Raw genomic sequence first — 14,333 nt, 5'->3', positions numbered from 1 at the left:
CGCTCTTCCACTTCCAAGGGCCTGTCATTACTCCGCTTGCCAAGTTCCAGCTGGGGCCTGCAGATCCTCCATAATTACAACTTACCTCCAAGCTACACAGATCAGTTTCCCTGGAAGAAGTCGCTGTGTTGGCATTATATTCCACTGAAGCCCACCCCCTCCAGACTTCACTCCCAAATGTCTAGGAATCTCCCAAGTGTAGTCGGCAACCCAAGCCCTGGAGTAAGGTTGCCAACCTCCAGGTTGAGATCTCCTGGGATTACACCTGACCTGCAGGTGACAGAGATCAGTTCACCTGAAGAACATGGCAGCTTTGGAAGGTGGACTGTAGGGCATTATACCTCGTTGGTCCTTCCCCTCCCCAAATCCCACCCCCCAAAATCTCCGGGTATTTCCCAACCCAGAAATGACAAGCAACCCTCCCCCGGAGAATGAACTGTACAGCATTCTACCCACCTGAGACCCCCTCCCCTCACCAACCCCACCCTGAAATCCCCGGGAATCTCCCACACCAGAGTTGATAACTTCAAGCCCGCGATTCCACTCCCGAGGGGCGTCACCGCACTCCCAACTACCCCAAACCAATTTGTCCCTTTTGTCCTTGCGAACTCGCAAGCAAAGCGAGCCGAGGGATGCCCACTCCCGACGGGGCCTGGAGAATAGCCGCCGGCTCGACAGGAGCCACGCATTGAAATGTGCCCTGCCCGTAAGAGCGCGGGACTGGCCAAAGGACACCCGCGGGCGCTCCAACTGTGCGCCCAGGGACTCGCTGCTTTTCACCGCCGCGGCACCGACCAGTTCAGCCAGCGGAAGAGCCTCTCCCTGCGGCGGGGCGCCTTACAGTAGCTCTGTCGCTTGCTCGACGGCGCATGGCAACCCGACACCAGCTGCATCGGACAGGCGGCAAAAAACTCTCTTGCTCCGCGTCGGCAAAGAGGGGCACGCCAGAGACAACGTGGCGCCGGCAAACCCACCTGCGCTTGAGATTCGGTGTGGCAGCCGGACCCAGGAAGCCAGCAGGGCAAAGGCAGAGCTCGACGTCCAGCTCCGCCTCCTCTTCCCAAGCCCAGCAAACGCAGAGGAGCAGGAAGCGGTGACGGCGGCCGCTCCCCTCCAACACCGCTTCCCCCTAGGCCGCCCCTTCCCGAGACCGGCCTGCGCCTAGCGGCGGGGAGGTGGCTCGAAGTAGCCAGCCGGGTGGGGGCGGCATTCAAGCCCGCCGCCGCCGGGGGCTCGTGTTGCGGTTGGCTGGAGGAACTGCCGGGCCACAACTGCGATTGGTCTCTGTCTGGGAAGCCCCGGATTTATTCTCACGGTTGCGCCGGCAGGAACATTGTAAATATATTGTCCTCCCACACTTGTAGGCAAGCAAGCGCCTCTGAGCTCGCCAAGGCTTCGCTTCGAAGTATGCATGCTCAGGATTTGACGACTACGTGGTGGGGAAATCCAACCAGCATGGGGCCAAAAGTGACGAAAGAAGCCCCGTGCGGAAAAACCCATTCACCTCTCCGTATTATACTCAACCCTGTTAGGTTAAGGGTGTGGCTGGCAATGGCAGAGTTTGGGTTCGAACCAACTGATTCGTGTCTGTGGGGAGACCCAGTGGTACTACGGGAACTATGATTTTTGTGCAGGCAAGGATTAATAAAGAGTTAAAATGAGGGCTGGAACGGATTAAAACTATAGTGGGAGTGTGTGTGTGCCCGAGACGCTTCCAGTTTATGGCGACCCTATGAATTAATAACCTCCAAGATCGTTAACAGCCTTGCAAACAGGGCTGCAGCTTCCCTTATTGATTCATCCATCTCATGTTGGGTAGGGCACTAATTTTCCCCTTTGCCATTTTGCTTCCCTCCACCTACTTCACATAGCAGAATCCAGCATACTTGGGAACAGAATTTTTAATTGGGGGGGGGGGGATCTGAACCCAGGTCATCCCAGTTCTACCCTACAATGGCTCTTTGATTCCCCCCCCCCCACAATGGGGTCTCCTCTCAGACATTCACCAAGCCCCTAACCTGGTTAGTTTCTGGCACTCTTTGTGCTAGTTTCAAAAATGTGTTGATGCAAAATTCCACTAGATCAACACAGCACATATGCCTGTGTAGCTCTTTCATGGACAGTAGACCTTTATTTCCAACATGTTTTAAGATGCTTTTTTCCAAGCAGTGCAAATGTACTATATTACATTTAACAGCTGCATCTGAGCAAGACTGCTGCAAGCAGTCAGCTGGATTTGTGCACTGGAAAGCCCTTCAACAACTGAACCCTGCTAGAAATCAATACAATGCTTAGATCTGAAAGTTCATCATCCCCCCCCCCCAAATCCCTATCAGCCTGTATCCAACAACACAGCAATCTGAGTAGCCTAGCCTTGTCCGAGTCTAGAAGCTGAGCAAGGTTGGCCATGGTTAATATTTAGATGGGAGACCAGCACGAAGACCATGGCTGCTAGGCAGAGTGAAGGCAAGTGTTAAAACACTTCTGCTCACACCTTGCCTTGGAAAACCCTATCAGAGGTTGCCATCATTCAGTTCCAACTTGATGGCACTTAATACCCAGCAGTGCAGTTCATCCAGGGCATTTCCATTCCCAGAAAAGGGGGGAGCAGCTTACACCTCCCAATGAATACCTCTGCTTTGCTAGGACTGCTGTTCCTAAGCCTCCCTCCCCGCAAAAAGGTATGCTGCTTGGGGTCCCCCTTGAGGAGACGAGGGGTATATTTAAATGAATAAAATTACCTTTTGGTCTTATGTCTCAGAGTTAATCCATTTGCTGCAGCCTTCTATCTTTGCTGTGCTGTGCACTCATCCCTGCCCCAACCTGGATGGGCCAGGGTAGCTCATCCCTGTCAGATCTTGGAGGCTAAAGCAGGGTCAGCCCTGGTTAGTACTTGGATGGGAGACCACCAAGGAAATCCAGGGCAGGCAATGGCAAGCCACCTCTGAACGTCTCTTGCCTTGAAAACCCTACAGGACCACCATAAATGTGACTTGATGGCACTTTCCACCACCATACTTATTCCCCACCCCAAAGAATTTGTCTTTAAAAGACATCGGCCTTCCAGAAAACACACTGCTCTATCAAAACTCAATTTATTCCAAACATTAAGAGTTGTACAGATTTGCTTCTCTTCCACAAATTCTGCCAAAATATTCTCAGATTTCCTTTGCCTCTAACCCCACCCCCCATATCCCAGGAATATTGCTGAAACTCAGTATTTAAAAAACACAGCCCTTTGAGGTACTGCTGCTCGTCCTTTAGATCTTTTGAATGTGCCTACCAGAAGAGGAATGCTAGAGAAAATGGGAAGGCTGACTAGTTTCTCTGCCCTAGTCCAGTTGCTGCACACAAATTGTACAGAAATGGCACCAGGCCGTGAGTCCTCACCTTCTTTCCTTCCTAAAGGCAGCACAGGGCCAAATCAGAGCCAAGATCAGTCTTAAAATGTGCAGTCCCAACCGAAAAGGCAAACAACCAGAAGCAAGGCCGCTCTGTCCAGCTCTGATCCACACCCAATCTAAGGAAGCCAGTCGATGCTTTAAAAACATACCAGCTGCTCACCGAAAACACCAGGCAGGTGGTGGAAGCAGATGGCTAGAGATGAGGTTTTAATATTCTGATCAAAATATAACCACCTTTGTCTCATTTGTTTAAAAGGGAGCAAACAGGAGTCGAGGAGAGCCCAGTGTATCCTGACATCAGAAAATGGGGAAAAGTGAGAGCGCCCAAGCACGTGTCAATTCCACAGTCCAGTAATCCATACAGTACTTAGACGACAGCACCATAGAAGGCATCGAGTCTGAGTATTCTGGCTGCAGTTTTGAAAGCGCCATCCAGAAAACATATGCAAAGGCCTTTGGCCCTCCCATCCCTTTAAAAACCCTGAAGCAGGGACAGCTCCCGCCTCCCACCCCACCCCCCAAAAAGCCACCCCAGAGGAATGGTCCATGGGCAGAGCTTTCAAAACAATGGAAGAACTGTTCTTTGCAAGCAACTCCCCACACACAAGCTGTTGAAGCCCAACTCTCGCCAACCAGATGGAGGAACATGAGACCGGTTCACGCCCCAGTTGCCCCTTCTCAAGCAATGTTTGAGAGGCAACAAAGGCTTATTTTCCCCCTCTTCAGGCCTTTCTTCTTCTCCAAATGCAGCGTGTTCTCCTGTCTCCCTTTGACACCAACATCCTGGTTTGTCCTAGGTGACCTGCCACACCCTCCTCTCTTTTTACTGTAGCTCAGGATGATGGTAATTTCCACCTACTCTGCCATCTGTACCAAAGAAGAAACAGAGGGAGGTGCAAGAAAGGGGAGCGTGGCAGGTCACCCAGGGCAAACGAGGGTATCAAGCATCAAAGAGCGACATGAGAACTTCCTGAGTTTTGAGAAGCAGAAAGACCTGAAGGAAAAAAATGAGTCTAGCAGACACAGGCAGGCAGAGACAGATTTGATAGCAAGATCTTGAAATTTCAGCCAACCTTCTAGATTTGACAGAAGCAGCAGGGAAAAGAACCCCCAAGGAGGTGAAGGGGACTAGGAAAAACAAGACTCGTTCCAGCCACCAAGGGAACCTGATTTTTTAGATTTAAACAAATTCCAACCTCTGAGAGAACATTTTATATCATATCATTCTTCTCTCCAGGGAAAAAATATCAGAAGGTATGACAGGATGCCATCAAAAGCTAGTCTTCTGAGCCCAAAAGATGCGGGAAGGTGGTACGTTCCCCCCCCCCCTGAGTTCTTGCTGGAAGGGTCACCCGTGTCAGTTTGTCAACTCTGCTGGTCCTTTACTAGCAACACTGTGTGCTGACCGCCACCCGTCACAGTGAGGACGGTGCGGTTCTCCAGCTGCTGGCCCGACATCTGGACGGGGCTCCAGGCATCGTCTTCGTCTCCCGTGGCCAACTGGAGATTCGAACCCATGCCCCAGGCAAAAGCTCGCCCTGCAAAGAGAGAGGTGGGTGTGGATCAGCGCTGACAGTTAAAAAAATCTCCATGATACATCCCAATGGCTGGCTTCGAAATTTTTAAGTATTTTTCAGTGCTTTGTCCACAGTATATGTTTTACTGTTGCAGTCTACCTAATTGTCCAGGAGGACCTTTTGGTAAAAGGAACAGAGTCATGGGCAAATGGATCTGTGAAAGTTTAGATGGTTTTCATGGTTTATTCATTGGGCTCCCAAGATGCACCCTGAGAGGGGCCAAAACTGCTCTTCTAAAATCCCATCAGCACTGGACAGAAACCCCAGCTGCATTGCTGGGAACAACACACTGGACTGGGGGTGGAGCCAGAACTGGGCGGGGTTATATGAGCTGACACAACCCTACCCATTTCCCTGATGGAATGTCCAGTTCATGACTGAAGACTACCATGAGCTTTAGGCCTCCTCCAGTGCTTGATTTCAGCCACTGACACAACTGTGAGGCTGAGAAGTTTAAAATGCCACTCAGCTTCATGTTTTCAGTTTAGAAAAGAGACTACTAAGGTGGGGGGGGGCATGATAGAGGTTTATAAAATTATGCACAGGGTGGAGAGAGTTGAGGAAGAGAACTTTTATTCCCTCTCCCACAAGACTGGAACTCAAGGGCATCCAATGAAGTTGATGGGCTGCAGATTCAGGACAAACAAAAGGAAATACTTCTTTATGCAATGAGTGATTAAAATGTAGAATTTGTTGCCAGAGAATGCAGTGATGGCCACACACAAGTGTAGACAGCTTTAGCAGGGCATTAGACAGATTCATGGAGGATAGGTCTATCAGTGGTTACTAGCCATGGTGACTAACTCCACATTCGGAAGCAATAAACCTCTGAATACCAGTGCTAAGAGGCAACATCAGGGGCTCGGCCTCTAGAGTGATTGGCTGGCCACTGTGTGAGACAGATGCTGGACTAGATGGACCACTAATCTGATCCTGCAGGGCTTGGGAGACCCAGCTTCAGACCCCCTCCCTCCTGAGCCAGGACCCTGTTGTCTGGGTCACCTGTGGCCGTTTGCTCAGCCTGGCCCACCTCGCGGGGGGGGGGGGGGGGGGGGAGTCTGACCCTGTCCTGAAGACACCCTGCACCTTTTTAAAAAAGTCCATCTAGAAGACAGCAACAGTGGGTAGACGCACAGGCTGTGTTTTAAAAACACATAAAGAGGGTGCCAGGATGAGGCCAATGATGAAAAGAGCCTTGTTAGTGCCCCCAAATGCAAGTATTTATTTCTTTAAGGCACCCCCACTATTGAGGAAGTACACCTCTGTTTTGCCCTGACCTGGATGGCCCAAACTAGCCTGATCTTGTCAGATCTCGAAAGCTAAGCAGGGTTGGCTCCGGTCAGTACTTGGATGGGAGACCACCAAAGAAGCCCAGAGCTTACGTGCAGAGGCAGGCCATGGCAAGCCACCTCTGAACATCTCTTGCCCAGAAAACCCTACAGGGTCATCATAGGTTGGCCGTGACTTGACAACGCTTTCTACAATCACCACCGTTCTGTTTGAGTCTCATAAGAAATGTCAGGTCTGAAGATCTTCTGAGTATTGCTAGACCCAAAGATAACCCTAAGTTGGCAAACGATAGGAGACAAAACCCTTTCAGAAAATCCCACCCCTTTGGGTTTGTCGGGGATGTGCCCAACCACGCATCCTGTCTCTGACAGCAGAGATGATACAGCAGACTCTTAATAGGCTATTAATTTCCTATCAAGATGCAGAAGAGCTCCTTATGGAAGGTAAGTCAATCAATGGCAATTCAGCCATGACAGCTGGATGGAACTTCAATGTTTGGAGCAGTACTGCTCCTAAGAACGGTACTGGGCGGGGTGGGAGGCTTTGCCTAGTCAGTCAGGCTATGTGCATCTGGTTCGACTGAGACTGTGACACACCTCCTGCTTTTTTGTTCTCAATGGTCAGCTCTTAGGTCCTGTTGGATTCATCCCATTCTGTCTAAACATCATCTTCCATCAGAGTCATGGGTGGTTTCTTTTTTATTGGGAGACATTGTTTCTGAAATAACTATTTCAGTTGCAAAGTATCTCGCAATTATAATTTCCTTGAAAAATAAATAATCTTGTTATAATGGAGGTTTCATTTTGTTGCTAAACTTTAGATTTAAGGTTTTACTATTTACTTGTATTTCTTTAAAGTTTATCCTAACTTTTACCATCTATTTCATAGTGATAGTTTTGTATTAATTTTAGAAATTTCAATGTATGTCATACCTGTTGGATTTGTACTCGTAATTTGTCTAATTATGCTTGAGACCTCCAGTCATATAAGCTGAATAAATTGACTGACTGATGGGAGGCTTTGACCTCTGTGCCCTGCTTCTGGACCTTTTGAGGATATTTGACTAGCCACTGGGTAAGACAGGACGCTGGGCTGATCCTGGACAGCTGCTCTCACATTCACACTATGTACATCTGGAGGTTTAAAAGCTGCTTATTACAAAACTTATATCCCACTTACTTTCAGAATAGACATTCAAAGCATGTTACAAGGCAAAGCCCAACTCTGCCAGAGTACAGGACATCGTCTCACAGTGTCCTGAATATCGGACCTAACCATTTCTGGCATTTTTACCTTCCAAATATTTGCCTGGCCTTCCTTTCTCGAATAATCATGGGGACTAGAAATTTAGGTCTCTCATTTTAAAAATGCAGCTATATTCCTGGGGGCAACCTGATTCCCCAGAAGCGTTTCACGCGGCCTGCAGACAAAGCGCCCTGAGGCCTAGGCCTCTTTCAGACTCACCATCTTCAGTAACTGCATAGCCAACCCGTTCTCCGCAAGCGATGGAGGATGCCTTTGCCAGCCCAGGGATGGCAGTGGGCATGCTCTTCTCTTCAACGCCCTCTCCCAGGCCCAACATGCCGTAGTCCGCTCTGCCAAGACTATACACTGTGCCTGTTTGAAATTGAGAGGTGGAATAAGAAAGATAGGGATATGTTTACTCAGAAGAAAAAAGAGTGGGGGACACTAAGTGAGTCTATGAATTTGGAAACATGTTTGAATGAAAGACATCCTACATTTAGAAAGCAAGCATGTTATCTTTTTCCCCCAATCATTTTTTTAAATTTATTTTTGTTCTTTTATATGTTACAATACATACAATACATAACGCAACACACAAAAACCAGGGAGTATAAACTACAGAAAGATGTGAGTTATATAACCAGCATCGAACCGTTAGCAGAAAAGCTCAGGACCATCCCCTCTCTCACGGGCATCTCCATTAACGGACAGGAACACAAAATCAGTCTATATGCGGATGATCTCACACTATATATCTCAGATCCGATACAATCCATCCCGACTGTAACCCGCATGTTGTCTCGTTTTTCGGCAGTGTCTGGATCAGTGTTCCCTCTAAGCTGAGTTAGTGTGAGCTAGCTCACAATTTTTTAGCCCCCAGCTCACAGATTTTTGTCTTAGCTCAGGAAGGATTGCTCCAGAGTAAACTAGTTTATGCAGTAGCCAAATCACCTGCTCACAACTTTAATGCCAGTAGCTCACAAAGTAGGATTTTTGCTCACAAGACTCCTCACCTTAGAGGGAGCATTGGTCTGGATTACAGATCAATCACACAAAATCAGAAATCTACCCAATCAAGATTGATCATCAAGATGAAGTAAACATTAAGAAATCTTTCGAATTTAAATGGATTACAGACTATTGGAGACATCTGGGGGTGTATATACCCCTTAACTAAAGGATCTTCCCCCCCCAATCATGTGAGTCTTCTAAATGCATGACCTGCCTGGGGAGATCAGGAAGGATCCCACATTTTTGTTATTCCATAACATGTGTACAATGGCTTAGGAGGGCTTTAAAATAAAGTAACAGGGTTATACTTTTTAATGTCTGTGGCAAATTTTGGGCAGCCCCCTCCCTAACCCTCTACATCTTGGACAGCAGGGGGGGGGGAAGAAATAGAGTCATAGAAGAACATAAAATGGCAAATCAACTAGATGTCCCTGGGTAAACAGGAAGTTCAGACAAACAAGTAGTCACGTGATACCAGACGCTTTGCAGAATTACATCGCTTCGTAGAGTCATGTGACTCTACTTAGAAGCTTAGTAGAATCAGCATCAGGCAGATGCCTGAGTGCGCATCTCCATATTTGAGGTGCCAAATAAAAGGAAGGCAAACAGTCAATCCTCTAGTATCAGAGATACCTCTGGTTATTCCTCCCCACACAGTGGAATGCCACTCTGGGCTGCTCACCTTCCGAATCTAGGCACACAGTATGGTGTTGCCCAGCGGAGAATTCCACCCAGGATCTGGTAGAGTTCTTGAACGCCGTCAGGATCTTTGGGGAATAGTAAGTGTCGATGCTTTGTGAACCTGGAGGAGCAGCCAAGGAAACCCAAGTTAAAGCCAGAGACAAATCAGAGTGGTCAAATTGATTTACCCACAATTCAATGCAGCTAAACTCTGGTGAAGCAGCAAATAACACCCCTCCACCCTATGCATATGGGAGCAACATATGTAGGAGACTATAGCCTAGCCTAGTATGCAAACCATGAAAGTTACGGCAAACAGGAGCAACACATGCATACAGAAGCAGGAGGCTACAGCACAGCACAGCACACAAAGCATGAAAGTTATGGCAAACAAGATCAGACAGACGCAGCTGTCGTTCTGCTCTCTCAAGCATGATCCATCTTGCAGGAATTGCACCCCCATTCTCCTCCGACAGAGACAAGGAAGAAATAATGCTTCCTTATTTTTCCCTGCCCCTCCTGATGATGCAGGAGCTATAAGATCCTTGGCAACTAGTTCTTCTTGCAGCACCTGGTGGCTTATGCACCCCCCTCCTTGGCACACAGACAGCGACTTACCCAGTTGGTAGTAATTGGAGAGGCCAAACCCAATGACGTGGCCCTCCTGGGTGAGGGCTATGGTGGAATAGGAGCCACAGAAGACATCACGGATGTGCCCTTTGGTCTTACCGCCTCTCTGCTTGAAGGGAATGGGTTGGGGGAGCAGCAGCCGTTCTAGAGGTAAGAGAGAGGGCTTATGGGAACCAGGACTGAATACATGAGGCTGTTTATCCGATTTATCCGATTTATATCCCGCTCTCCCCCACTTTTGTAGGGCTCAGAGCAGGTCACAACATATAATGAACAGATTATAGTAAACTTAAAAAATATCAGTTTAAAACAATTTCTAGTTATTTGCAATTCATCAGACGGCACCTAATAATACTATAACACACCTGGGGAAGAGAAGGGGAAGGAAGAGGTAGGAGAATCTGTATGGTGGAAATTTTCCTGACCTTACCCATAGGCTTGGCAGTACATTTCTGTTTTACAGGCCCTGCGGAATTGAACCAAGTCTCACAGGGCCCAGATCTCATTTGGAAGCACATTCCACCAAGCTGGAGCCACCGCTGAAAAGGCTCTGGCTCTCATTGAAACCGGGCAAATGTTCCTTGGTCCCGGGACCATCAATGTGTTGTTGTTCAAAGAGCATCTTTGGGGGGTATGCCAGGAGAGGTGGTCACAAAGATATGTCGGTCCCAGACCGTGAAGGGCTTTAAAGGTTAAAACCAACACCATGAACTTGATCTGGTATTCAATCTGGAGCCAGTTTAGTTGGCGGAGCACCAGTTGGATATGTGTTTTTATAGGGGTTCCTGCTGTAAGGAGCCATGCCGCTGCATTCTGGACCAGTTGAAGTTTCCAGGTCAGCCTCAAGAGTAGCCCTACATACAGTGAGTTACAGTAATCTAGCGTGGAGGTAACCACTGCATTACTGAATCAGAACACTGGCCATCAAAGCCAGTACTGTCTACTCAGACTGGCAGCAGCTCACATCACCTACTGCTTGTTTCTTTCAACTGGAGATCCCTGGGATTAAACCTGGGAGCTTCTGCATGCCAAGAAGAGCTCTACCACTGAGCGACAGCACTTCTGCTGACATAACTGAGTGCCTGAAGCTGCCTTATCCTCAGCCAGATCCTTGGTTTATCGAGGCCAGTACTGTCTATCCAGATTGGCAGCTGCTCTCCAGGGTTTCAAAGAGAGATCTTTCCTACTCCCTGATCCTTTTTTAATTGGAGATGCTGGGGATTGAACCTGGGATCTTCTGCAGCCAAAGCACGAGCTCTGCCACCAAGTTCTCTTATACTAATTTAGGTCCTGCCCTGCCTTGGATGGCCCAGGCCAGCCCAATCTCAGCAGATCTTGAAAACTAAGCAGGGTTGGCCCTGGTTGGGACTTGGATGGGAGACCGCCAAGGAATACCAGGGGCAAGACACAGAGGCAGGGAATGGCAAACCACCTCTGAATGTCTCTTGCCTTGAAAACTACCCAAGTCAGGTCCTTGGTCTATCTAGCTCAGCAAGGTCTGTGTTGGCAGCAGCCCTCCAGGAAGAGAGGGGTCTTTTGCAAAGATCTTGACAGGAATTGAACCCGAGACCTTCCGCATGCAAAGCGTGTGCTCTGCCATGGCCCCTCCCTAAGTGAAACTGCCTTATACGGAACCAGAACATTGATCTATTTGGCCAATATTGTCTGTTCTGTAGCTCTCCAGAGTGTCATGTAGAAGTCTTTCATTACCGACACTCAGATCCTTTTCAGGGGAGATTGAACCCAGGACTTTCTGCATGCAAAGCAGCTGCTCTGCTACTAAGCCTCTCCTCCTTAGAAATTCCTATATTTAAGGGGACATTAGCCAACTCCCCACCCCAAGCTGTTCACATACAGGGTTTTCTCCACAGACTTCCTCAAAGCAACAAAATTCATCTAATCAACTCACCCAATCCTCGTCTTCCTCCTCGGGCAGTGAAGATTTGGGGCACTCGACCCAACTGGCCATTGTCTCCACAACCACAGGTATAAAGGTTCCCCTCTGTGGACACTAATGCCAAGTGATGGCTCCCTGGGAAAACGAAGGCAAAGTAAGTGAAGATCTAGAGAAGTCCTATCTGCAACTCAGGGAGTGAGCTGCAATACTGCAACAAAACTCCTACAGTACTGTAACCCATGACATTCAAAGGCAAAGTCAATTGCAAGTAATTTTTGTGTAAAGAATTTAGGGTTTACAAGTATGATTCTGGCTGGCTGAACAGGAGGAAGGAGAAACTGAAGAGCCACATATGAAAATTCAACCTCCATAGTGTTGCCAATAATGGGAACACGGGGCTCTCACAGAAGAAGACTATGAGTGAAAGTCTTATTCACTGGGGGGTGGAGGAAGCTACTGTGAAAAAGAATTCCAAGTACCGTATTTTCCTGCGTATAAGACTACTTTTTAACCCAGGGAAATCTTCTCAGAAGTGGGGGGTCGTCTTATACGCCGGTACGCCAGAAGCATCAGCATAGCTCTATATTTTAACTGGAAAACTCTATATTTTAACTGGAAAAGTTGGGGGTCGTCTTATACGCCCAGTCGTCTTATACGCCGGAAAATACGGTAAGTACATTTTTAGGGCTCCTTCTGTCTTCTGGAGGTGTTCAGTGAAAATAAGTTATGCTTATCAGCATAACAAGTTTGCGACAAGCTGGCAAACTAGAAGAGTAATTTTTGAACCAATTTTGAGTTCTTTCTGCTAAGATTTCAGGGGGGGTCTTAACAGAGGGGGGTGAGGTTTTCCCCATTTTTCTGTTCACAATTCTTTGCAACACAGTACAATTGCAACGTTTATTGAATGTTTTGAGTACATTTTTCACAAATGTTGTAAACCACCCTCGGTGAGAAAGGTGGACAAGAAATGAAGTAAATATTACTCAGGGAGGGCACATGAGAAATGGTGGCAAGGACATGGGAGAATGGAAAAATCTCTTCCTCCCACTACCTAAATAGTTGTGTTTATGAAACATAGAGCTGGGAGGGACTCCGACGGGTCATCTAGTCCAGCCCCCTGCACAATGCAGGAAGTTCACAGCTACTTCCCCCCCTACTCTCTCAGAGAACCCTACTGTATGCCCAGAGGAAGGCCAAAAACCTCCAGGATCCAATCTGGTCTGGAGGAAAATTCCTTCCTGACCCCAAAATGGCAATCGGCATTACCTTGGGCATGTAAGAAAGGGCCCCAAGAGCCAAGCGCTGGCGCATTTCTTCCTGCCCTCCCTCTCACAATCTACCTAAACTCACAGAATCAGCATCGCTGTCAGATGGCCATCTAGCCTCTGCTTAAAAACCTCCAAAGAAGGAGAGCCCAGCACCTCCCGAGGAAGCCTGTTCCACTGAGGAACCACTCTGTTAGGAAGTTCTTCCTAATGTTTAACCGAAAACTTTTTTGCTGTAATTTTAATTAATTGGTTCTGGTTCGCTCTTCTGGGGCAACAGAAAACAACTCTGCTCCATCCTCCATATGGCAGCCCTTCAACTAAAACACCTTGACAGATTCTTCTGAAAGGCAGGTCACCAAATTTATATAAATACCTTCTTGGGGCAAGTCAACCTAAGATCCTCGCCTACAAGGAACCTGAGGCTGTTCCAGGACGGCCTGATTTGATGTGTCCTGCATCCACACCAGGCAAGGCCCAAACTGGGACCTGCTCTGTCAAAATACATGCAAGTGGAGGCCCCACCCCACTTTCCAGTTGCCACTTGCTTATTTAATGTATTTCTATCCTGCCTTATCTCTTCTGACTCAAAGCAACTAATAAAGCAGACACAGCTGCAAAGACACCGAGGAAACACCATGCCAGTTACAAGATTAAAAATGATATAATGGAATGGTTCAGGAAAGTGTTTTGAGAAGAAGAAGAAGAGAAGAGATTGGATTTATACCCCAGCCTTCACTACCCAAAGGAGTCTCAGAGCGGCTTACGAACTCCTTTCCCTTCCCCTCCCCACAACAGACACCCTGTGAGGTAGGTGGGGCTGAGAGAGCTCTGACACAAACTGCTCTTTTTTCAAGAACAGCTCTTATCAGAACTACGGCTTGCCCAAGGTCATCCAGCCAGGTGCAAGTGGAGGAGTGGGGAATTAAACCCGGTTCTCCCAGATTAGGGTCCGCATACTTAACCTACTACACCAAAAGCATATAGGATTGTAGTAGTGACCTTAATAACTTGGACTAGCCCAACCTCGTCAGAGCTCAGAAGGTAAGGAGGGTCAGTACTTGGATGGGAGACCACCAAGGAAGGCAATGGAAAACCAACTCTGTTCATCTCTTGCCTTGAAAGCCCCATGAGGTGGAACTCATGAGGTCACCATGAGTTAGCAGCGACTTGAAAGAACGCTTACCGGACTGCAGTCTATCGCAGTGTTTTTGCTATGAATACTCTTGCTATTGTTGCCTTGTTTTTTACTTTTTAAACCTATGTTCTGCATCTTTCATAGTATGTCACGTCTTAAGAGTGCTCACAGTTCACCCTGACCTGGATGGCACAA

The 14,333-nt window shown here is 47.9% G+C and overlaps 2 protein-coding genes across 4 annotated transcripts in view; both read right to left on the bottom strand.

The window, feature by feature from the left end:
- The window catches only part of RHBDL2 (rhomboid, veinlet-like 2 (Drosophila)), a 23,573-nt gene extending 22,424 nt beyond the window's left edge, over window positions 1-1,149 (bottom strand). The window contains exon 1 of the mRNA XM_015409178.1: window positions 975-1,149. The gene's annotated coding sequence lies outside the window, so the exon portion shown is untranslated. The remainder of the gene's footprint in view (window positions 1-974) is intronic.
- Window positions 1,150-3,213: 2,064 nt separating this feature from the next.
- Window positions 3,214-14,333, bottom strand: part of RCC1 (regulator of chromosome condensation 1) — a 19,701-nt gene continuing 8,581 nt past the window's right edge. For all 3 annotated transcript variants that reach the window (XM_015409168.1, XM_015409166.1, XM_015409167.1), the window contains 5 exons: window positions 11,748-11,870; window positions 9,827-9,982; window positions 9,210-9,329; window positions 7,736-7,888; window positions 3,214-4,942 (listed from right to left, as the gene is read on the bottom strand). In XM_015409168.1, the coding sequence (XP_015264654.1) occupies window positions 4,770-4,942; window positions 7,736-7,888; window positions 9,210-9,329; window positions 9,827-9,982; window positions 11,748-11,870 (725 nt within the window). In that variant the 3' untranslated portion in view covers window positions 3,214-4,769. The remainder of the gene's footprint in view (window positions 4,943-7,735; window positions 7,889-9,209; window positions 9,330-9,826; window positions 9,983-11,747; window positions 11,871-14,333) is intronic.

Source organism: Gekko japonicus, unplaced genomic scaffold (genome assembly GCF_001447785.1).
Source record: "Gekko japonicus isolate JY-2015 unplaced genomic scaffold, Gekko_japonicus_V1.1 scaffold167, whole genome shotgun sequence".
In the NCBI taxonomy this organism is placed as follows: Eukaryota; Metazoa; Chordata; class Lepidosauria; order Squamata; family Gekkonidae; genus Gekko; species Gekko japonicus.
Note: the sequence above shows the minus strand (reverse complement) of the source record. Positions and strands in the feature narration are given on the sequence as shown.